Genomic DNA, 23,655 nt, shown 5'->3' with positions numbered 1-23,655 from the left:
GGGTGGCCTATTCACCACCATATCTTGGACTGTGGGACCCGGGACCAGAACAAACGGCCCCCACCTTGGGATTCCGCACTTTTCTCGCGGGCTGGCGGGGAACTGGGCCTGAGTGTCTCCAGGAGGCAGCGGCAGAGCTGGGTAAGGCAGGTTCCTGCAAACCAGGCTTCCTCTGCCCCCAGAAGGTCTGAGCTCAGTGCCCCAGAGGCACTGTCCTACCTGAAGCAGGAGGTACACAGGCACCCTTGAGCTCAGGCTGGTCAGCACCCAAAGATGTACTCCCCTGAGCGGCTGCTTTGCCCGGGAGAGGCCTGGCAAGTGGCCCAGTGCCCCAAGGAGCGTGCCCACCATCTTCTGCTCCCGAGCAGGGTCCTCAGGGTCCCGCACAGAGCTGGGGGTAGGGGAGAGCCAGGGCTCTTCCTGCCTGAGGAGCCTGTGGACACTGCCCAGCTCCCCAGCAGTGGGTCCTGGCCAGAACGAGCGACAGATCCGGGAGGGGGTCCTGCCCCAGGGGCCACACAGCAGCTGGGCTTGCACCCAGCTCTGACCCTCAGGAACAAGGACCATCCCATCTCCCTCAGCCAGAAGCCCCCTTGCAGTGGCCTGTCCCTTGACCTGGGAGTGTCCTAAACGTGAGCGGGCACAGAGGAGGACGTCGTGGGACCGGTCCCGGAGGCAGCGGAGCGCGGGCCCTTGCGCCCGACGGAGGCAGCCTCCTCCGAGCCTGATGAGCGGGAGCTCTTTTCGCACAGGCCCGTTCACTCTCAACCGGGCGGAACCGAACGCCCTTTTCCCCTCCTCGCCCGCCCGTCCAGGCAGGCGGGACCCTTCCTTCGCCTCCGCGGTTCCCCTCGCGGGGGAAAGCGCGTCCCGGCCGTCTGGGGCGGCGCCAGGAACACGACCCGCGCGCCCACCCCGCGCCCGACCCCCGGGAACGCGCGCTGACCGGGCCGCCCTCCAGGGCCACGGCCCCGCGAGGGTTAAGGGGGGCGGGGTTCGGGGCGGCCCCGCCTCCGCCGCCGCCGCCGCGCGGGTCCGAGCGCGCACGGGGCGCGGGGGCGGGTCGGAGCGGGCGGCTGAGGGCGCGGCGCGCGGGGCAAGCGCGGGGAGCGGCGGCCCGCGTGACCCAGCGCCCGCGCCGTGCGCCCGCGAGCCCGCGCCCCGCCGCCCCGGCCCCGCCGCAGGATGCGCGCCCCGCCGCTGCTGCTGCTGCTGGCCGCCTACGCGCCGCCGCCCTGCGCCGCGGCCGTCCCGACGCCGCCGGGCTGGGAGCCGCCGGCCGATGCGCCCTGGTGCCCCTACAAGGTGCTGCCCGAGGGCCCCGAGGCGGGCGGCGGGCGCCTGTGCTTCCGCAGCCCGGCGCGCGGCTTCCAGTGCCAGGCGCCCGGCTGCGCGGCGCACCCCTCGGCCAGCGACTCCCTGCGCGCCAGCGTCCTGCGCAACCGCAGTGTCCTGCTGCAGTGGCGCCTGCCGCCGGCCGCCGCGCGCCGCGTGCGCGCCTTCGCGCTCAACTGCTCGTGGCGCGGCGCCTACACGCGCTTCCCGTGCGAGCGCGTGCTGCTGGGCGCCGCCTGCCGCGACTACCTGCTGGCCGACGTGCACGACGGCGTGCGCTACCGCCTGTGCCTGCAGCCGCTGCCGCTGCGCGCCGACCCCGCCGCCGCCGCCGCCGCCGCCCCGGAGCCCGCCGGCCGCGCCGAATGCGTGGAGTTCGCCGCCGAGCCGGCCGGCATGCGGGACATCGTGGTGGCCATGACGGCGGTGGGCGGCTCCATCTGCGTCATGCTCGTGGTCATCTGCCTGCTGGTGGCCTACATCACCGAGAACCTCATGCACCCGGCCTTCGGGCGTCCGGGCCTGCGCCGGCAGCCGTGAGCCGCTGGAGCGTCTCCCGACCCCGCCCGGATCGGCTCCCCACCGGCTCGACGCGGGGCCAGCTGGAGAGAGCCGAGAACTGCCCCGGTCATCGCGCCCCCTTCCCGGCGCCGCGGCCGACTCCCAGCCCCCGGCCCGAACTGGCCCTGGGGCCCGAGCGGAAGCGGGGGGCGCGGCCGGGGCGCTCTGAAGGGGGCGAGGAGCGGCGCCCCCCCTCCACTGCTACTTCACCGTGCGCTTACCGGCTCGAGGGGGGCCCTCGGAGCCGGTGTCCCCGCGTCACCCCGGCGGGCTTAGGTTAGCTTCGTGCCTTAGTATGGGAACCCCCGCAGCCGCCCCTGTGCTCTGCCTTCCCAGGGCGCCCGTGGCCCCGGCGCTGGCCCCGCCGCCCCGCGGGAGGCCCCTCCGATCTCGGGCGTTGCTGACGCCAGTGTGACCAGCCTGCAGGCGAGCCTGGCCCAGCGCGAGCCGGTGGGGGTCAGGGCAGCTCTCGCCGGCCCCCCCGTGCGCGCTCGCGCTGCGGCCCGACGTGCGGGAGCGGCGGGCGGGCGAAGGGCAGCGTCACCGTCGCGGCTGGGGCTGGAGCCTAAGTAGATGCCTCGGGCCCGTCGACCCCCGCTCCGTGGATTGGACGCCCCGTGCGGGCCGAACGAGCCCCCGGACAGACACGTGGCGCAGGGACCCCGGGGCTCTGGGCTCTGCCCTCGTCCTCTTGCCGCGGCCGTTAGCGCCCCCAGCGCGCTCCCTACCTCTGTCCCGTGACCTTCCCCTGCCCGCCCCGCTGAGCCTTGTGTCCATATCCACACGTCCATCGTCCTCAGACCAAGACGGCGTCTGGTGTGATTCTTTGGGAGGCAGTGGGGTGCGGGGAGTTGGATGTGTGGTTCTCAGCAGAGCTTGCTTGGCCCCTCCACCAGGGTGGGCAGCGCCTGAGGGCTGTAGGGGACTGAGGGCTCCCCGGCTCTGCAAGTCCTAAGGTCCCTGGGAGCCCGCAGCTGGCAGCCTGCTCGGGATGACTCATCCCTCGGGTGGGCGCAGCTGTGGCTTTGACAGCTCTGCGGGGGTGGGGGACCTGGGCCTCCTGCTGCCCCTGCAGGGATTCGGTGCTCAGAGGGTCATCAGCGCTGCACCAGGCATGTGGGCTGCGTGGTCAGAAACATAAGGCAAGACCTGGTGGAGGCTGAGTACACACTCCCTGGGACCAGATCCCCTTCATTGCCCTGAATGCCCCAACAAAACAAGGATCTCTGTGAAAAGGAGGGGTTCATTCAAGGGACCCTCAGCAGAAGGGCTTGGGACTCATGGGGGCGGAGGAAGGGGTCCCATATGCAGGAGCAGGTGCTGTGACAGCCTGTGCGCCCCAACAGACCTCCTGAGGTTCCTGGGGGCGCTCAGCCCTGCCCCCAAACACCCAGATGCACTTTCCCTGCCTCCCCCACCCCTCTGGGGTTCCATTACCTCGTGTCCCTGGGTGTGTCTGCTCCTAGGGGATCGATCCCTTTCCAGGTAGTCATCTTTACACAGGCTAGAGCTGGACACATGCAGCCCTGACCTCAGAATCCAGGTGGGGGAGGGGGAGGGGAATGCTGCTTGGGGTCCCCTGGTGACTGGAGGGGCTCTCTGAGCACCCGCACAGCTGCACCACTGGAGGGGCTCTCTGAGCACCTTCTCACCCTTCACTAGGTGCCCTCTATGTGTGCTGCTGTCCCCATAGGGCTGCTCTTCCTGGGCTGTGGCTGCAGTAGTCTCTGAGTCCGTTTCACAGCCCCTCTTCCCCCAGCACCTGATCCAGGGTGTGGTTGGATTTGGTCTCCAGGACCTACTGACAGCCCCAGGTGTTCCATCTGGTCTCCATGAGATCTGGGGCACCAGAGCACGCAGAACATCTTGGCCTCTGCTGGGCTGAGGGGACATGCCTCCTCCAAATGGAAACCCTCAGAGCTGCACCCTGCAGTGCCCCCAGAGGGAAGCTAGGGGCGGAGTGAGGGAGCGCCCCCTAACTTCCTCACTCCCGTCATTCTTGAAGCTCTGCTAAAAAGCTGACCTGGGTGAACCGTGTAGGTGCATATAGGGTGTCTGCTGGTGTGTGTGTGGCCTCTGGTATGGGGGTATAATCTGGGGGATCTGGTGTAATTTGTGTGTGTGTGTGGCCTGAACTGTGGTATGGGTCTTGGGAGTGTTGTGATTGCAGTGGGGATGTGATCTGTGATACGGGTGTATCTGGATGAGGGCATGTATGGCATGTATGGTCTGGTATGGGGGGCTTGATATATGTGAGGATGTTGTGGGACATGGTGTGGGGGGTGCATGGTAGATTTGGGGGGATGTGATGTATGTGGGGGGTGGTTTGTGCTATGTGTAGGTATAGAGTGGGTGTGGTGCTAGTTTGTGGAGTTTGGTGTATATGTGTGGGGTGGGGTGTATAGTGAGGGAATGTTTGTGTGATGTAGAGTGTGTGGTCTGTTAGATGTGTTTAGGGGAGTATGGAGTGTGATATATATTGGGTTTCTCACTTGGGGTGTGTGTGCTCCATGTTGTGCTTGGTCTATGGTTTGGGGGTGTATGAGGTCTGTGATATGGTAGTATATGTGATCTGGGTGTGGTCTGATTGGGGGTGTGGTCTGTGGTGTGGGAATGTGGTCTCTGATGTGAGAATATACTGGTCTGTGATGTGGGTGGGATGTATGTGGTCTCTGTTGTATGTATATAGGGAGTGTGGTATGTAGATCTGGTTATATGGGGGGGGTTATGTAGTCTGGTATGTGTGTGTGGTGTATGTGGTCTGTTACATGTGGGTGGGCAGGTGTATGTTGGGTGTGTGTGGTGTGTACTTTGGTGTGGGGATCTCTAGGGTGTGTGGAGTGCATGTGGTCAGTGGTGTATGGATGTACATAGGGTGTATGTGGCCTGTGGGCGTATGGTCTGTAGAGTATGTGTGGGTTTGGGGTATTTGGTCTGTTGAGTGTAAGTGTTTGTGGTCTGAATGGGTGTGGGGATATATGAGATCTGTGAGGTGTGTGGTCTATGGTGTATAGGTGTGTGATATATGTGGAGGTATGATCTATGTTCTGGGGTGTGAATTGTGTGGTCTGGTCTGTAGTGTGGGTATGGAGTGTAGTGGATGTGTAGTTTGTGAGATGTGATGGTCTAAGGTTAGGGTGTGGGGTATGTGGTCTGTGGTTGGGGTATTAAGTATGTGGTCTGTGGGGTGGATTTGGGAGTGGTGTGGGGGGTACAGTCTGTAGTGTGTGATCTGTGGTCTACAGTGAATGTGTGTGTGAGTTGTGATGTGCGGGTATGTGCTACATGTGAGGGGGGAATTTGGTCTGTGGTGGTGTGTGGTCTGTGGTGGTATGTGGTCTGTGGTGTTTATGTTGGGTGTGAGGTGAGGTCTGTGGTATGGGGGTATGGTCTATGGTGTGTGTAGATGTGTGCTCTGTGGTGTACATGTTGGGTGTGGTCTAGGGTGTGTGAGGTTTGTGGTGTATATATGGTCTATGGTGTGTATGTGTGGGATAGGATTGGGCCTATGGTGTATGTATTGGGCTGCAATCTGTACACGTGAAGTGTGTAGTCTGTTGTATGTGTGGGCATGGGGTATTTGTGGAAGTGTGGTGTGTGATCTGCAGTGTAATGTGTGTGGGGAATTTGGTTTGTGGTCTCTGGTGTGGGGTATGTGGCCTATAGAGTAAGGTGTGTGTGAGATGTGGTGTATGTGTAGGGGGAATCTGTGTTTTTGTGGGGTTTGGTCTGTGGGATGTGTGTGGGTGTATGGGGGTGTGGTCTGTGGTGTAGTTAGGAATTTTATCCGTGGCCTGTGGTGTATGTGCAGGGGATTTGGTCTATGGTGTGTGACCTGAGGTATGTTTGTGGGGGTGTAGGTGTAGTCTGTGGTGTATGTGTGTGGTCTGTGGTGTGTATGTGTGTGGTCTGTGGTGTACATGTGGGGGAATTTAGTCTGAGGTGTATTATGGGGGTATGGTCAGTGATGGGTGGGTGTTGGTCTATAATGTGAGGGTGTGTGATGTGTGTGTGATGGGGGTACTGTCAGCATGTCATCTACTCTTGCCCACTCTGTCCCATTCCCAGTTCCCTCCTTCTAGAACAACGCCCTCATCCAGTTCTTCCACACGTCTCCTACACCAAGGTGCTTAGTATCCATTGTTTGAGGAGTGGAATCCATCCTCCTCTCTGATCTTGGCCTTGTGAAGAGCAGCTGCTGTGGATGTTTCCATGAGACCTGTCTGCCATTCTCAGGGGTCGCTCACCCCTCAGTGCATGGTCACTTTCTGCCACCTGGGTAAGGCTGATACAAGCTACACATAGAAACTCAGTTGATCAGGGTTTGCTGGGGTGCTTGCATGTTAGCCCTCTTCTTCCTGGGCTTCAAATGCTTCTGTGAGTTCTTCCTCTCAGTTTCCTATAGCTCCACCAGCAGTCTGGACCATTCCGTGTAAGAGGGCTCTTAAGTTGGCAGAGGAGGCCCCTGTGTCTACTGCCATAGGTGAGTGGGTATGAGGCAACTTCAGAACTGAGGCAGCAGCAGCCCTCCCATGTTCTGCAAGCGGTCAGAAGAGGTAGAGGCAGGGGCTTCCTGTTGGCCTGAAGGCTGGTGCTGTGCTGAGCCTGGATCTTGGCACACCCCTCAAAGCACTGACGAGGTCTATGTCACTGGGTCTTGTATCAGGCTGTCCTTCCCTCGCCCAGACACTTCTCACAGGGCTTGATTCACTGCAGATACTTCTGCTTCAGATCAGGCCACATCCACAAGTGGGTGGACATCAGCCACTCTTCTGGGGAACACAATTCAATCCTGGCCTCAAGATGATGGTACAGGGCTGAGTGAGGACTGTCTTTGCATATGTGGCTGACCCAGTTCAAATCCCTGGCACCACACACGGACCCCAAGTCAATGCCTCTAGGTTGGGTGTGGAACCCTCAACAATCCATAGCAGAAACTCATCTGTCCTTGTGACCAGCAATAACTTGAAATGTGGAGAAGTGAATCCCACAATCCACAGCAGCAGTTCATCTGTTTGTCCTTGTGACTAGCAAAATCTTGAAATGTGAAGAAGCTTCCTTACATTTCCTTTTCTTGTGCCACTCAGCAGTGCTCAGGGGACCCTGCGGTGCTAAGAATCAAACCCAGGGTTAAGCACCACTCCAGTCCTTGAGCCACTGCCCCACCCCCCTGGGGATAATTTGAGGTGGGTGTTGGGATTTATCAGCCATGTTCAGGGGCTATTTCTAGCTCTGTGCTCAGGAGTGAGCCCAGCCAGTGCTCAGCAGGCCTGTGTGGTGCTGGGGATTCAAATCAGGGTTGGTGGGTGCCAACAATGTGCCTTAACCTCAGCGCTATCTCTCCAGTGTCACAATTGTTTTGTGGTTTTTTTTTTGCTTTTTTTTGGGGGGGGGGGTCACACCTGGCGACGCACAAGGGTTACTCCTGGCTCTGCACTCAGGAATTAACCCTGATGGTGCTCAGGGGACAATATGGGATGCTGGGAATGGAATCCGGGTCAGCCGCGTGCAAGGCAAATGTCCTACCCGCTGTGCTATCGCTCCAGCCCCTATTTTGTGTTTTTGGACCACACCCAGATGTATTGAGGGTTGCTCCTGGTGGTGCTTGGGAGACCCTGTCAGAGATCGAATGCAGGTCAGAAACACACGAAAGGAAAGTGCCTCAGACCACCTGTCTGGCCTCGCCATCCTGTTTTCACAAAAACACAAAGGAACGAATACTTCCCACGTGCGGAACAGAACTAGTGGAGGTATCGAGACTGTCTTCCCTTTGCAATCTGGTGCAAAACAGAAGCACCCCAAGTTTTTAACGCCGACACTGGGCCCCTTTTCCTAAGCAGCTTCCCAAACACACCCCTGCTCTGAGGCGGTCCCGGTGCCGCCGCTGGCGACCGCCTTCCTGCCTCCAAGGGGTTCCCGAGTCCGCGTCGTCTCGTCACCGCGTCCCACGTTTCGCCCCTGCCGTCCTCTCGACGGCGCTGCTGGGCCCACCGCGGCGGGGGATGCTCCTTCAGGCCCTGCTCAGGCGTCATTCTCGGCGGGCGACGTGCGGGACGGCCCCGGCCGCCGTCTGAGCAGGCCGCCCAGAGGAGGCTGTGGCGTCAAGAGGCGCTGGTCGTCACGCCGCTTCAGGGGCGCCTCTGGGACCCGAGCTCGCCGAGGACACAGCGGGCTGCGACGAGGCGGGGCCCGCGGAGCGCATCGCTCCCGCAGCTGCCTCCCGGGAACCCGGGCGCCGCTCCTCGGGGGCGGGGTCCGCAGCCACGCGCGCCCGGGGAGGGGCAGGGGCGCGGCGCGCTGACGCCACGGCTTCCGCCCGGCGCGGCGCGCTGACGTCACGGCTTCCGCCCGGCGCGCCCGCCATCTTGGCTCCGCGGCGGCGCCGGGCCGGCTGGCAGCGCAGGGCGGCGCGGAGGTGCGGCCGCCATGCCGTCGTCGCCGCTGCGGGTGGCGGTGGTGTGCTCGAGCAACCAGAACCGGAGCATGGAGGCGCACAACATCCTCAGGTAGTGGGGCCGCCGCCCCGCAACGCAGGCGCGGCCAGCGCGCGCCCGCTCCGCCGCCGGAAGTGCCCGGGAGGCCCCGCGGGCCGGACGCTGCCGCTGCCGGAACCCCGGGCCCGGAGTTCGCTTGCTCCCGGGCCATGTTCCGAGTGAGAGGCACCCGCCACCGCCGCCGCCGCCGCCCGCCGCCCTCCGCCCGACACCCGACACCGCCCGGGACCGCGGGCCGCGGCGACTCCCCGCACGGGGTCTCGGCCCGCCCGCCGCCCCGGCTCGCCGGCCCCGCACAGGGACTTCGGTGGGCTGTCTCGAGGCTCCACCCGACGGTGCTCGGGGTCGTTCCTGGCGGGACGCGGAGGGCGCATACGTGGTGTGGGGGCCTGAGCCCGAGTCAGCACTGCGAAGGGCGACCCAGCCACAAGTTTTAAAACGTTTAGAACGCTCGGCATGCGCCAGAAGACTAGGGGTCCGAACCCCGCGCCCCACGTGCCTGCTGGGGACTCCCTGGGACCTGGGGTCTGGAGACGCAGTCCAGTAGGTCCGGCCCTTGCCTGGCTTTGGACTGACACCGTTTTGATCTCCAGGCTCCAGGAGGCTTCCACCTTACCCCAGCTCCGCCGGATGGGCTCCAGAAGCCCAACCCCAAAAGAGAGCTCGGCATTTGGGTGGGAGATGGGCTCCAGGGAGTTGTCCTGGCTCTGTTCTCAGGGGTCCCCCCTGGCGGACCTAGAGGACCGAATGTGGTGCTAGGGACCTGCGGGGCCGGTACCCTCCCCACTGCCCGTGTCTCTTTGTGCTGCCCTGACCAGTTCCCGGTTGGGGTGGGGCCGGGTGTGCTCCCAGTCCGGAGGACGCCCCTCAGCACAGAGAGTCCCCAGTTTATTCTGCACGTTCGCCTTTGTGTAGTCGGGACCGGGTTAAGGACGTTAGTCTCCCAGTGGCCTCAGCCTGCCCGCTCTCAGGACAGGGCCCGGGGCGGGTGGGGCAGAGCTGCGTGTTAGGATCTGCCGCGCAGTCTTGGCCTGCACCAGGCAGACTCAGGAGAAGGCAGAGGCGGTAAGTCTGGGTAAGTGCCCATTGTCACAGGCTTGTTTTATTTTTGACTTCTTTTGGCAGTGCTACGGGCTTACTCCCAGCTCTGCGCTCAGGACTTAATTCATTTTATTTTTATTTTTTTTGGCTTTTTGCCTTTTTGGGTTACACCCTGCGATGCACTCAGGAATTACACCTGGCAGTGCTCAGAGAACCATATGGTATGCTGGGAATTGAACCCAGGTCAGCCAAGTGCAAGGCAAACGACCTACCCGCTGTGCTATTGCTCCAGCCCCATCAGGATGCCAGGGATTAAGCCCAAATTGTCTCAGTGCATGCTGTGATGTCCCTCTGACCCCAGGAGGCATGAGGAGCCAGGGCTCTCAGGGTGGAACCAGGCTCCATCACCTGTGTCACTGAAATAGTGATACAGTTGCCAGAAACACTGTAGAAACCTGGAGGCCAGCAACCGGACCATTATGTGTGCCTTTCTAGGTTCTTCTCACCCTGCTGCTTCAGGGACACCCCCTGCTCTGACTCGCAACTGGTCTGGGTGAACCACGCAGGTCCCAGAGCCTTTTTCTTCTGGCTGGCCCTGGCAACAATTAATCTGGCCCAGGCCCTTTGTCTTTTGTCTGTGGGCCACCCCTGGCAGTGCTCAAGGCTTATTCCTGGTTCTCTTCACGGATCACTCTTGGCCTGCGCATATGGTCAGCTGCCTGGGGTGCCCTAGCCGCTTTCCAGCTTTGCTGCCCTGGCATCCTTTTCTCTGGTCTCACCATATCCGCAGTCTGCTCTAGAAGAGCCTAGCATTCTTGTTTTGTTTTGTTTTTTCTTTTTGGGTCATATCCAGCGATGCTCAGGGATTACTTCTGGCTCTGCACTCAGAACTACTCCTGGTAGTTAGTTCTTGGGGGACCATATGGGATGCTAGAAATCGAACCCCAGTCAGCCGCGTGCATGGCAAAATGCCCTCCCTGCTGTACCATCGCTCTGGCCCAAACCTAGCATTCTTTCCCTGCTGTTTTATGTATTTTTTTTTTTTTGTGACTCCCCAGAGGCCAAGCCAGGACCGCCAGATGTAGGCATCTTTAAGCTTCCCTCCATTCCCCAGGACTGTGTCTAATGCAGGCATCTGTAAGCTTCCCTCCATTCCCAGGACTGTTCGATGTAGGCATCTTTTTTGGGGGGGGGGGAGATCACACCCAGCAATGCACAGGGGTTACTCCTGGCTCTGCACTCAGGAATTACCCCTGGCGGTGCTTGGGGGACCATGTGGGATGCTGGGAATCGAACTTGGGTCCGGCCACATGCAAGGCAGACACCCAACCTGCTGTACTCTATTGCTCCAGCCCCAGATGTAGGTATCTCTAAGCTTCCCACCATTTTCCCAGTGGCACTTTTGGAACAGCCTCCCTGGGCGTTATTTCCATTTTTCCATTGTGGTGTCAAGAATTTAGCTCTTATTCTTGAGGCTTGAGCTTACTCCGTGTCTTTTATCTTTGAGAAGTATGTGATTTGTACCTCGTTATTTGCAGGGTTTTTTTGTTTTGTTTTGTTTTTTGTTTTTTTTTTTTTGTCTTTTTGGGTCATACCCGGCAATGCAAAGGGATTACTCCTGGCTCATGCACTCAGGAATTACACCTCGCAGTGCTCGGGGGACCATATGGGATGCTGGGAATTGAACCCAGGTCAACTGTGTGCAAAGCAAACACCCTACCCGCTGTGCTACCGCTCCAGCCCCTATTTGCAGGGTTCTAAAGCACAGTTAAGAAATTTTTATGATGTTTTGCTTTCATGAACTGCGTAAGTTTATGAAATGAAATTGAGTTAGGTTTAAAAGTACTGATTGGTGGGCCAGAGCAATAGTACAACGGGTTCAGTTCTTGCCTTGCATTTCGCCTATCTGGGTTCAATCCCTGGGGCCCCATGGGATTCTCCTGAGCACCACCACTGTGACCCAAAAAAGAGAAAAGGAAATGCTGATGTGTGTGGGGCCAGAACAGTAGTACAACAGGAGGGCACCTGCCTTGCATGTGGCCTGCCCAGGTTCAATCCCAGCTCCCCCTATGGTTCCCAAACCCTGAGCACCACTGCGTGTGACCCACAAAGAGACAACCATACAAAAAAGTACTGTTTGTGATGCTGGGGAGTGGTACAGTGGGGGAAGGAACTTGCCTTGCCAGTAGCTGACTGGAGTTTAATCCACAGCACTCCATTGGGGGCCCCAGTCCCTCCCAGAAGTAATACCTGAGTACCACTGGGTATGGCCCCAAACCAAAAATTAAAAAGTGCTATTTGTAGGACACAGAATAGCGTCAGGAAGAAGGAAAGGGGGGCTGTGACCACACAGCCAGTGCAGTGGTCTGGAGGGGTGGGGTGCGGGATGACTCTTGGGCAGGCCTGTGAGGGGGCCCATCTTCAGGGGTCCTTCAGGGTTTAGGGGTGTCAAGAGATTGTTTTGGGTTTGGGCTGCACCCTGGCTCTGCTCATGAGTGACCCCTGGTGGTGCTCAGTGTTGAGTCCTGATCCAGGTCAGCTGCTAGGCTGTGTAGATGGGCCAGGGCTTCCAGACTTGCTGGGGTATGGTGAGGGGGAGATGGGGAGAATGGTCTGGGAAGGCAGGATGTGCTTGGCCCTCCAGCACAGCGGGGCCCTGCAGGCCTGGACACAGTGGGCTGCCTCCTGGCTGTGTCGGAGGCCCTGAGAGCCAAGAAGCATTTGTGGAGGGGGAACGGACGCAGAAGAGGACACTGCCTCCTCCCAACAGCCACAGGGGTTCTGATCTGGGGGGACTCTCCCTCCTCTCCTGCTCTGGGGCTACTCTGGCCCCAGCAGCCACTGGGGAACCCCATCTGGCACTGAGGGGCCAGTTGGTGTGTCCAGCAGGCTTCAGGCCTTACTTAACGGCTCATCTCCCCACACCCTGCTCCGGCCTCTGGCCACGGCTCCCTTGCTTAGGCCAGGCCCGCTGCACATGTCCCCATTCCCTCTGCTGGGTTGCAGTATCCAGTCACAGAGACTCATGGCGACAGATGGCCCTGTGGCCACTAGGCAGCAGGAGATATCCCAGTCCTGGGGGAAATGGTTTTACATTTGTAAGCATGTATTTGGGAAAGCAAGGAACTTTATGTTTGCAGAATTTAGGGGCTTGTGTGTGTGGGGGGGTGTCCCGGGGCTGTGGACTGCTCCAGGACTGTCTCTCACCTGTCCCTGCTGTGCTCCTCAGAAAAGGAGAGGGGTCACTATCCCTGTGTCCCGAGTGCGAGGTCAGCACCAAAACACTCACTGTGTGCCCACGAAGTGGTGGGCACTGGCCAGGAGGGTCCCCGTGTCCTTTCTTAGCGTGAAGGCCAGCGCTAGAATTGCAGCCATTTGCCTCCAGACGGCCTTCAGAGTCCTTGCTTTGCTGAAGAGCAGGGGCATTTGTGCACTCCCGGGGCCCCAGGAACCCTCTGAGAAGCATGCCTCCTCTTCAGCGTGTCCTTCGGGCTCCTGGGGCTGGGAGGCAACTCAGGATTGTCTTGAGGATTGGCATGAACTGGGCAGGCCATGGCAGGTGCATGGAGGCCACTGCTCACAGCCTTGGGTCCCAGCTGCCTGCCATTGTCCCCCGCCCCGCAACCCCCCCCCCTTCCCACTCTGACCTGAAACTCAGCTCCCAGCACATGGCCATTCCTCATGGGTGTGTGGCTGTGGCCAGCTGCCCTGCTGTTAGGTGGGTGTTGGGCATGGTATGGGGCCACTAAAGTGGCAGGGCTTCAAGAGACGGTTGATTGGTGGACAGATGGACACTCCAGCTTGATGTACTGTCACCCTGAGATTGTGGTGGCCACTCCTTGTCCTCTGGTCCATGCGTCCACAGCCACCACAGCTACTGCTGTGTGGATGGTCCTGCAGGGCGGGGAGCATGCACTTCCCTGACCTGGGGGAGGATGACAGCACTGTGGGTGCCACAGACCTTCGCTGCAGTCTAGAAGGACCCATGGGAGACAAGGACTAGCGTGGATAGGGGTCACCTCTCCGTCCCTGCCTTCCTGGAGCGGGCCCAGTGAGGTTCATTGGGGCCCTGGCTGACCTGCGGGTCTGGGGCCGGGGAGAGGGTAGGGACCCTTGCGGGGGCAGCTCATGTGCCTGGGGAGCCCCGCTGTAGGACTTCATGCTTCTGGGGGGGGTTAGGTAACCTCTCGCCTGGGGTGCAGCTGGCTGCAGAATGTGGGAGATTCTAAGAAGGTTCTAGATGAAAACATTTTCTCCAGTCACTACCCACAACCGCTCAGCTCCCTCATTCCCTGATTTTGGATGCTCTGGTCTTGCACCATCCAATTGGAATTTCTTTCTCCATTTGTGTCTTTCAGCAAACGCGGCTTCAGCGTCCGCTCCTTCGGAACAGGAACTCATGTGAAGCTTCCTGGGCCTGCCCCTGACAAGCCCAATGTTTATGATTTCAAAACCACCTATGACCAGATGTACAACGACCTGCTCAGGAAAGACAAAGAGCTGTATCCCGCCACCCCAACCCCGGGCCGACAGGTGTGCCTGCCCAGGTGCCAGTCTGACAGGTGTGCCTGCCTGGGGGACAGTGACAGGTGTGCCCTCCTCGGCACAGTCCGACTGGTGTGCCTGCCCTGGGGACAGTCTGACCGGTGTTCCCGACCCCAGGACAGACTGACCGGTGTGCCCTCCCCCGGGATAGTCTTACTAGTGTGCCCACCCTGGGGACAGTCTGATCAGTGTCTCCACCCCGGGACAGTCTGATCAGTGTCTCCGCCCCGGGACAGTCTGACCGGTGTGTCTGCCCTGAGACAGTCTGACCGGTGTGCCCACCCTGAGATAGTCTAACCGGCTTCCCTGCCCCAGGACAGTCTGACCGGTTTGCCCACCCTGAGGTCACTCTGACAGGTGTGCTCTGGTTTAGACGTTGTACTGACCCCCTGAGGGGCACTTGAGAAGGTGTCCATGCTATTGTGCAGACAGGGATTGGCGAGTAGCAGTGGACTTGCAGAAGCAAATGGCATCCACGTGGCAGATGGGGCAGGGCCTTGGGGGGTCTGCAATCCCTGTTGAGCAGCTTCAGGACCGAGAGCTAAGCCCTGAACCTCCGCCGCCTCTTCTTGGGCCACACACAGAGGGTGGTCTGTGGGAATAGAGCAGAGCAGGGTGGCACGATGGGACCCTGACAGCTCCTGTGGTTGCACCCGGGTGTTGTGCCTGGGAGAATACCTCCTGCTGGGACCAGGGTTAGGAAGCGGCCAGGCTGCTGGCACGGGGCTGGGCTTCTCTCCTGAGCAGATTAATTGTCCTCCCCTGAATCGGTGGGTAAAGACACCCACCTGGGAAGCTGTCCCTGTCAATAAACGAGGAGCATTGTCTTGTTTGAAGGTGGATTAGGAAGCTGGGAGGCAGTGTCTGAGCATCAGAAGTGACCGTGTCAGGGTTGGAGCCATGTGGCAGCAGGTAGGCAGTTGCACACAGCAGTCCCAGGTTCCATCCTGGGCCCCTCTGCGCTCCTTAGTGGCACAGTACGTGTAGCTGGTCCTGGGGGCCAGTGAGTCGGGCTGCATGCCTGCTGGGAAGTGCCTGTTTTCCCCTGAGCCACATGGCCCAGGTAGCAAAGCCACCTGCTGCGCTTCCTTTGCTCACCCCCGGGGTTCCAGGTTTGCTTCTTCCCTGACCTGGCCTGCCTAAGTAAGTGTGGGGAGGCCAAAGGAAGGGGATGGGGGAGGGGTCATTCTCTGCTGTCCTGTGTACCTGATTTCTTTTGTGTTTAGCCCTTCAGCATCACTGACTCCTGGCTCTGCGCTCAGGAATCACTTCTGGCACACTAGGGACCGTCCGTATAGGGTGCCGGGGATCAAACCCGGGAAGGCCCTACTCACTGAAGAATTCTTTTTCCTACATTTTGGTTCATGCGCAGTGATGCTCAGAGATTACTCCTAGCTTTGCACTCAGGAATTACTCCTGGCAGTGCTTGGGGTATCATGGGATGCTGGGGATTGAACCTGGGTTAGCCACATGCAAGTCAAATGCCCTACCCGCTTATCATCTCTCTGGCCCAGCAAGGTAGGTTTTTATTTTGTTTTTGCCTTTTGGGTCACACCCGGTGTTGCACAGGGATTATTCCGGCTCGTGCACTCAGGAATTACACCTGATGGTGCTCGGGGGACCATATGGGATGGATGCTGGGGATCAGACCTGGTCAGCCGCGTGCAAGGCAAACGCCCTACCTGCTGTACTATTGCTCCAGCCCCGCAAGGTAGTTTTTATTGAAACTTTCTTAGGAAGATGTGAGGGGAGAGAGAAAATAAGGGAGCAAAGAAACAAGACAAGCAAACGAGATGTGTGTTCAAGGGAGAACATTGGCTTGAGAATGAGCTCGACCCCAGTTTTTGAGGGATTTTGGTTTTTGTTTTTGTGCTGCACCCTGCAGTGCTCATAGTATACTCCTGGCTCTGTGCAGGGATCACTCCTGGCAGTGCTTGGGAGACCATCTGGGGTGCCGGGAGCAAACCTGGGGTGACTGTGCAAGGCATGCAGCAAGCACCCTCCCCCCTGAACTATGTGGGCAATTTTTAGAAACTGTTTTTGTTGGTTGAGGTTCTGTGACTTCCCCGGACATACTCCCACCACACCCACCGCCTGTCTGGGTGCCTCGTTTCTCACAGGCTTCAGCTCAGCTCAGAGCGTGTGGTCTGAGCTCATTCCCTACACCCTGCACAGTGAGAACCCCTTTGGCTCACACCCAAGGGCACCAGAGTTAGGTGGCTCTGCTGGGACTTCCCCTTGGTCTGCTGACAGCCCAGACACTTAGCACATCACTCTTGCATCCTGCCACACCTCAGAGGGGAGGATAGACCCCTGGCCCTGGCTGGCACTGCCCTCAGCTGGGTGTTCCATACGACCAGCCCCCTAGACTCCCCCAGACATGACCTGCAGTGGTGCTCGCAGTGCTGGTCTGGACAGTGGTTTCTCTCCCAGAGCTTTGGGACATGGCCCAGGCCAGATTGTCTTTGCTTTGTTCCTGCCAGGGCTCACCTCGTCTCCTCTTTTGTTCTGAGGGGTGTCTGGTTTGGGTGACCTCCCACATGGCAGCAGAGTCGTGTCCGGGTCGGAGGCAGGAAGTGTGTCTGCTTGGGCCCCAGCCAGCACCAGGGGTGTGTTTGGGGGCTGGGGCTTCCCTGTCTTTACTAACTGCTCCTGCAGGCACAGCTTAGGGGACTTGGGTTCCAGATTCAGCCTGTGGTGTAGGGCTAGCTCTGAGCTTCTGGGGCCGGGGGGTGGGGCATTCCTGCTCCTGAAACCAGTGACCGGGGCACCTGCTGGTCCCTCTACTCCCCGTATGCTTGGCACACTTAGGATGCCCTCTGCCTGCCCAGAGATGCCTGGAAGCAGGGTTCTGTGAAATCCCAATGCACCATTGTCCTGGCAGGATGGTCTGGAGTCCCCTCGCATGTGCGGCTCGGGCCTGCAGTGGGTTCGCAAGGGCTCTGGGCTTGGCGTGCTCTGCCGAGCCCCTAGCCCAGGCCTCTCTCTTCGTTGAAACTCGGCCAGCGGGTGGTAGAGTCAGTCCGAAGGGAGAGCATGTTCCAGAACAGGGTCCCCAGGGGCCGTGTGCTCCCCACTGGGGCCTGGTCTGACTTCACCTGGTGAGTGTGGTGTCTCCGCATTAATCCGACTCTCTAGAAACGAGACCATGTTTCACCGGGAGGGTGGGAGCTGTCCTCACTCCAGACCTGCTCTCTGGTGTGGCGCCCAGAGGACAGACAGGCTGGGCTTAGGAAACAGGGCCCACTCTCTTCAAGTTCGGCCTGTTGGAGAGACTTGTGTGGCCAATTCATGGCTCCAGACCCAAATTAGCAGCTTTTCCTTTTTTACTGGCTGGTGATGCTCAGGGTCCACAGTGTGCCAGGAGTCGGCCTGGCCCCTGCATCACCTCCCTGCTCCAAGATGCAAAATTCCCCAGGCTCTGCAGCCTATTTTGTTTTGACTAAAGAGGTGGCTGCTGGGGTTGGGGGAGTGCTGTTTATTCAAGAGCAAACCCGGAAGCTAAAGACAGTTTCACAATGCATTTCCTTGCAGTTTCAGGGCCCGAGAGCTAGAACAGTGGGTAGGACACTTGCATGCAGGCGCCTGACCTGGTTCTGTTCTAGCACCTGTGTCCCCAAGCACCTCCTGCACATCTCCCACCCCCACCCGCCTATCCCAGACAGTGCGCCCCAGCACCGCGTGGTGGCCCAGTCAGCCCCGTGCTGAGAGCTGGAAGGTGTACCCCTGGCCTCCAGAGCACGGCTTAGGAGACCAGCAAGACCCCCAACTTCTGGCTTTTCTTCAGGTGAGAATAAACTGCTTCACCCTCTTTTCCCAGTTCAATGCTGTCAAATACTTGTGTCTTTGTTGAGTTTTTTGTTTTAGTTTTTGTTTGTTTTTCGGGCCACACTCGGCAATGCTCAGGGCCGACTCCTGGCCCTGTGCTCAGGAATTACTCTTGGCAGTGCTCAGGGGACCCTAGGGGATGCCAGGTATTGAAGCTGGGCTGCCCACATGCAAGGCAAACACTCTTGCCACTGTCCTATGGGTCTTGCCCCTCAGTGCCAGCACCACCCACTCTTTGGGCACAGGTTGCCGGGGTCTGGGTACCGGGTGGGCCTTTGCTGTGGCCTGGCCCTGGCCTCCACGTTCCCTCCCACAGGGAGTTATGCCTTGCAGTGGCCCCATTTCCTGGCCAGCCTGTCTGTCCCCAAGTCGCCATGGAGGTGGGCTGTGCTGTCTTCTCTGGGATGGGCTCCCACACACTGAGACCCTTCCCCCCAGTATCAGTGTCCATTCTGCGTGTGATGACCCTGGGTGCCCTCTGGGGAATGAAAGGGGTGTTTCTGGGCCCTGTGGAGCAGTCCTCAGGACCCCCTCCCAACAGGTCAGATGCAGGCCAGCACATGCAAGGCAGGCACCTACTGGCTGTACTATGCTCAGGCTTCTGTGGGGCTTAGTGTTGGTTGGCTGGGCCCCGCCCAGAGTTGTCCCAAAGACGTTGCAGGTGCTACCTGGTGGGGCTGTTCTGGGCCTCTGGCCCCTCCTGGCCAGACACACCACCAGGTGCTATTTCTTGGGGTGGGGGGAGGTGAGGGGAGTTGTTCCAGTGATGTTGGGTCCATTAGTTTGAGGACCCAGGACTGCTATGGTGCCAGAGACCGAACCAGGGGTGCCTTCCCCCATCAGGCTTTGAGAAGGGGCACTGGCCGCAGAGCCTCGAGTCTTTCCACACTGTCCTCATGGGATCTGTGGTGTAGGGTGGGTCAGCACCCCCAACCTGGAGGGGCACCTGAAGGGCTGGGCCTCACGTGACTGAGCTGGCCGGCTTCTGCCCTTGCTCCCTTGGCAGCCTATGGTTGCAGGGGATGGCACATCTGTGCCCTCTGACCTTGCCTCCTGTCCCCCAAGACTGCTTATGTCCCAGAAGCTCTGTCTCCTAGATAGGGGGTCTGCACTCTGCCACTCCCTCACCCTTCCCCCTGGCTCCCAGGACAGCTGGGGAGGGGTGGACATAAGGACAGGCAGGGCTCAGAAAAGGGGAGAGTGCCAATCACCCTGCAGCCCACCTTGCGCGAGGAGCAGCTGCACGGGCCAGTCTGGGGGCAGGCCGGGGTCTGGGCAGGAGTTCCTTAACGCCGCTCCAGCTACACGCAGAACGGAATCCTTCACATGCTGGATCGCAACAAGAGGATCAAGCCCCGGCCTGAGCGGTTCCAGAACTGCAAGGACCTGTTCGACCTCATCCTCACGTGCGAGGAGAGGGTATACGACCAGGTGGTGGAAGGTGAGCTCCGCCTGCGGGCAGGGGGCGCGGGACTCGGGGCCAGCTTGCCCTGCCATGCCCTGCCCTGCTCACTGCCCCCACAGACCTCAACTCCAGAGAGCAGGAGACCTGCCAGCCGGTGCATGTCATCAACGTGGACATCCAGGACAACCACGAGGAGGCCACCCTGGGCGCCTTCCTCATCTGCGAGCTCTGCCAGTGTGTGAGTATGGCTGGGCAGTGGGGGTCGCGGCGGGGGTCCCGGCCGGCGCTCACTCGTGGCCTGTGTCGCAGATCCAGCACACGGAGGACATGGAGAACGACATGGACGAGCTGCTGCAGGAGTTCGAGGAGAAGAGCGGCCGGGCCTTCCTGCACACGGTGTGCTTCTACTGAGCAGCCCCGCGGGCCTAGCCGCGTGTACCTGCGGGGGCCCGCGGGGGCCGCGGCGCCGCCCCGCGCTCGGGAGCGAACACTGAGATAAAGTTCTTTCCTTCCCACGCGCGTGGCTGTCTCCGTGTGTGTGTGCGTGGGCGCCGCGGGCGGGGGCGGGCGGGGGCGCGCTGCGAGCAGGGGAGGACCGGGGGGCGCGGGCGCGGGCGGGGGCGCGGCGGCCCGCGGCGCGCTGCCCTCGGCCGTCCGGAGGCGCGCCCGGGCCGGCCCGTCCCGCCGCGGCGGCCGCCGGGGAGGCGATGGGGGCGCGCGCTGGCCGCGCGGGGCCCGGGGAGGGGTCCGGCGGGCGCGCGGGGCGGGGCGGCCCGGGGGCGTCCCCTGGCGGCGCCGGCGCGGGGCGGCGGCGGGAGGGGCGCGGGCGGCCGGGCGCGGGCGGTGCGGAGGGCGGGCCGAGGGCGGAGCGGAGCGCGGCGGCCCGGGCGGCCGAGCGACCCCGGCGGCGGCCGCGTCCCCTGCGCGCCCCCGCCCCGCGCCTGCTGCCCGGGCCCGGGCGCGCTCGGGCGCTGCCCTCTGCGGAGGCGGCCGGCGGGGGCCCAGCTCCGGGCCGGGGCCGGGGGCGCGCCGGGGCCGGGGGGCGGCGCTCCGGCCCGGCCCGGCCCCGCCCGATGTCCATGAGCGCGAACACCATGATCTTCATGATTCTGGGGGCGTCGATCGTGATGGTGAGCCGGGGGGCCCCCGCGCGCCGCCCCCGCGCCGCCGGCGCGCCGCCCGCGCTTGTTTACCGGCCGCGGCCCGCGCCCTCGGCCCGCGCCCGCGCCCCCGGCCGCCCCTCCGGCTCACCCGCCATGGGCTCTTCCAGGCCATCGCGTGCTTGATGGACATGAACGCGCTGCTGGACCGCTTCCACAACTACATCCTCCCGCACCTGCGGGGCGAGGACCGGGTCTGCCACTGCAACTGCGGTCGGTGAGTGCGCGCGCGGGCACACGCGTGATCGCGCCGCCGCGGCGGCCGCGCTAGGCCGGGCGGGCCCGGGGTGGGCGGGAGGTCACCCCCGGCGCCGGCCGCCGTGCCCGGCGCCCTGCGGCCCACGGGGGCGGCGCCGCGCCCGGGAGCCGCGTCCCGGCCCGCGCGGGTCGCGGTGGGAAGGGCCTGCCGGAGAGGTGCCCGGCCTGCACCCATTTACCACCGAGGAACTGAGGCAGGCGCCGGGGCTGGTCAAGGTCACCCAGACGGCGGGGCGCTGTGGGACCCCCGTCCTGTGCAGGCAGTGCGCTGCCCCGGCCACGCATGTCCGTCTGTCCACGTACAAAATAAACATCTTACCATGAGGCGCGCATGTGTGTACTGTCTGCGTCTACATGTGTGCCCAGGGCACACACCTCTGCATGTTCCCCCACCCGGTCCCGGGCGGGAGCAGGTGGGCACAAGCCCAAGGTTGCCCCACTGGTCAAGGTGGTGGACCCACACAGGCTGTCCTGCCCGCCTGCCCACCCCCCGCTGCAGCCCCGACCCACCCACCTGTGCTCCGTTGGCCGGGTTGCCGGGGTCGGCAGTGCAACTCCTGAGCGGGGTGATACCAGCCGCCAACGGTTCTCTGTGCTGTGACCGCATGTGTGTGCCTGTGTCTGCACACGCCGCGTCTGGGACAGGCTATACCTGGCGTGTGTGTGTGGCATCCTGTGTAGCGGTCCAGGACCTATATGGGCTCATGCCCGCGCGGCAGGGAGCTCTGTCTGCTTGTATTCACATGTGTATTAGCACATGTGACCACGGGACATGTGCCTGTTTGCAGCTGTGGACAGCCAAGCGTGCGCTCCGTGTAGTGGTATGTGTGGGCCTGCCTGTGGACGAACCCGCCACGCCTTCCGGAGAACCCGCAGCCATGCATGCGCCTACACGTGACACACCACGCTTGTGCCCGCGGGCATGTTTGCACACATTTGCCTGGGCCACGTCCCAGAGTCCACGCCACACCTCATGCACGCGCAGTGTGTCCACGCCATGCGTCAGACCTCAGACACATGCGCCATGTGTGACCACAGCAGGACACCTGGACAGACACATGGAGACTTGGGGGCAGGATGTCCCCAACTGGGCCCTAAGTCGGAGGAAGGAGGGGTCACAGTGAATCCCCAGAAGTGCCAGGCCCCGGGTTCAGGCCTGACCTGATTTCACTGAAGGCTGCCAAGTGTAGTTTCCTGCCAACCCACAGGGAAGATCCCAACAGAGGTCCTTGACCGGAAGACTGGGCAGGCAGAGGCTGCTCAACTAACCCTTGGGCTTCCCAGCCAGCCTGGGGCCAGGGCATTTGGGCGAGGCGTCAGGCTGGAAGCTTGCAGGCCTTGCAGGTCGTTGTTGAGGTGTGAAGATGGGTGCTGAGCCACTACCCTGGAGGCACCCCAGCTGGCCGGCCAGTCCCGTGGCTGAGTGGGCTGGTGGGCCTGGCCAGCTGGGGGCGAAGAGTGTGGCCACACCCTGTCTCCGTGGGGCAGCAGGGACCGGGTATGGCCAGGGGCCTGGATCCTGGCCAGCAGGGAGGGACTGTGCTGGCATCCCCCACGGCGGGTTTGGGCGGGAAGAGCTATTTTTAGGTGCGAGTTTGAGGTGTCTGTGGATCCCACATGGAGACTCCGCGGAGGCATCTGCGCACAGCACAGACCTGGGCGGGGGGCACAGGAAATCCAACCAGGGCCGGGGGAGGTGACAGCGCTCCAGCCAGGGTCAGCAGCACCTTGCAGAGATGCTTCTGGGGTGTGGCCTGGGCAGGGTGAGTCTCAGGGGTGGGAGAGGCTGGGGAGGGGGCCGATCCCCGTGACTCCCGCGACGAGGGGCCTGGATAGGCCCAGCAGACCCTCGGCTGGAACGGGGGCGGTCAGGCGGCGGAAGACGGATCTGCCCGGAGCAGGTAGGGAGGAGTGGGGGCACGGCCAGTGCCGGGGAAGCGACGCAGGTCCTACTGGCACTTCCAGTCAGTAGCGCGGGGCAGCAGGGAGAGGCCTCGGCTGGCATCCCAACCCCCACCCCAAGCTGCTCATCTGTGCCCTGCAGCGGGGTCAGGGCCGGGCCCAGGGACCCCGCCCCGGGAAAGCCTCGTCCTGCCGCACCAAGGGTCGGGGAGGGGGGGCGGCCGCGGGAGAGGTGCCAGCGCGCCCTGCCGCCCCCAGGCACCACGTCCACTACGTGATCCCGTACGACGGGGACCAGTCGGTGGTGGACGCCTCCGAGAACTACTTCGTGACCGACAACGTCACCAAGCAGGAGATCGACCTCATGTTGGGGCTGCTGCTGGGCTTCTGCATCAGCTGGTTCCTGGTGTGGATGGACGGCGTTCTGCACTGCGCCGTGCGCGCCTGGAGGGCCGGCCGGCGCTGCGGTGAGTGCGCGCGGGGACCCCCGCCGGTCCCCCAGTCCTGAACCCGCCCCCCGGAAGGCCGGCCGGCGCAGCAGTGAGCGCGCGCGGAGACCCCGCCGACCCCCGGCCCCGCCCCCCGGAGGGCTGGCGGCGCTGCGGTGAGTGCCGCTGGGTACCCCCGCCCCGCCCTCCAGCCCCCCAGCCCCGACCGGACCCGTCCCCTGCAATGCCTGCCAGAGCTGCGGTGAGTGCGCGCGGGGACCCCCGACCTGTCCCGCCCCGCCCCTCAGCCCTGACCGGCCCCGCCCCCCAGAGGGCCAGCCAGCGTTCCGGTGAACTCCCGCTGGGGACCCCCGTCGACCGCGCCCTTCCCCCGCAGACGGCTCGTGGACCTGGCTGCCCAAACTGTGTGGCTTACGGGAGCTGGGCCGGAGGCCGCACCGGCCCTTCGAGGAGGCGGCCGGGAACATGGTGCACGTGAAACAGAAACTCTACCATAACGGCCACCCGAGCCCGCGGCACCTGTGACCGCGCAGGACTCGGGCCGTGCGGGACGCGGACTGGAGCCCCGGGCGCGCCCCGCGGAAGGTGCTGTCCCCTCTTCTCTCCAGGCGGGGCCGGGCGCAGACCCGGAGCATGTGCATGGGGCAGGGGGCCTCGGGCCGCGGGGGGCGTGGGGC

The 23,655-nt window shown here is 62.1% G+C and overlaps 3 protein-coding genes across 3 annotated transcripts; all 3 read left to right on the top strand.

Annotated features, from left to right (window-relative positions):
• Nucleotides 1-1,146: 1,146 nt before the first annotated feature.
• Nucleotides 1,147-2,055, top strand: FNDC10 (fibronectin type III domain containing 10). The gene has a single exon (XM_056128454.1). The coding sequence runs from the start codon at nucleotides 1,186-1,188 to the stop codon at nucleotides 1,873-1,875; it is 690 nt and encodes a 229-aa protein (XP_055984429.1). The 5' UTR covers nucleotides 1,147-1,185; the 3' UTR covers nucleotides 1,876-2,055.
• Nucleotides 2,056-8,238: 6,183 nt separating this feature from the next.
• Nucleotides 8,239-19,728, top strand: SSU72 (SSU72 homolog, RNA polymerase II CTD phosphatase). Its single transcript, XM_056128457.1, has 5 exons — nucleotides 8,239-8,402; nucleotides 13,790-13,933; nucleotides 19,106-19,245; nucleotides 19,329-19,447; nucleotides 19,519-19,728. Exons 1-5 carry the CDS (start codon nucleotides 8,323-8,325, stop codon nucleotides 19,618-19,620), a joined length of 585 nt encoding a protein of 194 aa, XP_055984432.1. The 5' UTR covers nucleotides 8,239-8,322; the 3' UTR covers nucleotides 19,621-19,728.
• A 451-nt stretch (nucleotides 19,729-20,179) lies between these two features.
• On the top strand, nucleotides 20,180-23,639 carry TMEM240 (transmembrane protein 240). Its single transcript, XM_056128460.1, has 4 exons — nucleotides 20,180-20,339; nucleotides 20,480-20,586; nucleotides 22,788-22,996; nucleotides 23,355-23,639. The coding sequence occupies exons 1-4, from the start codon at nucleotides 20,283-20,285 to the stop codon at nucleotides 23,501-23,503; spliced, it is 522 nt and encodes a 173-aa protein (XP_055984435.1). The 5' UTR covers nucleotides 20,180-20,282; the 3' UTR covers nucleotides 23,504-23,639.
• The last annotated feature ends 16 nt before the right edge of the window (nucleotides 23,640-23,655 follow it).

Source organism: Sorex fumeus, unplaced genomic scaffold (genome assembly GCF_029834395.1).
Source record: "Sorex fumeus unplaced genomic scaffold, SorFum_2.1 ptg000064l, whole genome shotgun sequence".
NCBI classification, from domain to species: domain Eukaryota; kingdom Metazoa; phylum Chordata; class Mammalia; order Eulipotyphla; family Soricidae; genus Sorex; species Sorex fumeus.
This window is presented reverse-complemented; position numbering and strand designations above follow the sequence as displayed.

Bases quoted from the DNA above. Each gene is read 5' to 3' on its own strand.
- FNDC10 (XM_056128454.1), top strand. From the start codon at position 1,186: ATGCGCGCCCCGCCGCTGCTGCTGCTGCTGGCCGCCTACGCGCCGCCG.
- SSU72 (XM_056128457.1), top strand. From the start codon at position 8,323: ATGCCGTCGTCGCCGCTGCGGGTGGCGGTGGTGTGCTCGAGCAACCAG. The intron at 8,403-13,789 runs GTAGTGGGGCCG...TGTGTCTTTCAG, and splicing joins GAGGCGCACAACATCCTCAG to CAAACGCGGCTTCAGCGTCC. The intron at 19,448-19,518 runs GTGAGTATGGCT...CCTGTGTCGCAG, and splicing joins TCTGCGAGCTCTGCCAGTGT to ATCCAGCACACGGAGGACAT.
- TMEM240 (XM_056128460.1), top strand. From the start codon at position 20,283: ATGTCCATGAGCGCGAACACCATGATCTTCATGATTCTGGGGGCGTCG. The intron at 20,340-20,479 runs GTGAGCCGGGGG...GGGCTCTTCCAG, and splicing joins TGGGGGCGTCGATCGTGATG to GCCATCGCGTGCTTGATGGA. The intron at 22,997-23,354 runs GTGAGTGCGCGC...CTTCCCCCGCAG, and splicing joins GAGGGCCGGCCGGCGCTGCG to ACGGCTCGTGGACCTGGCTG.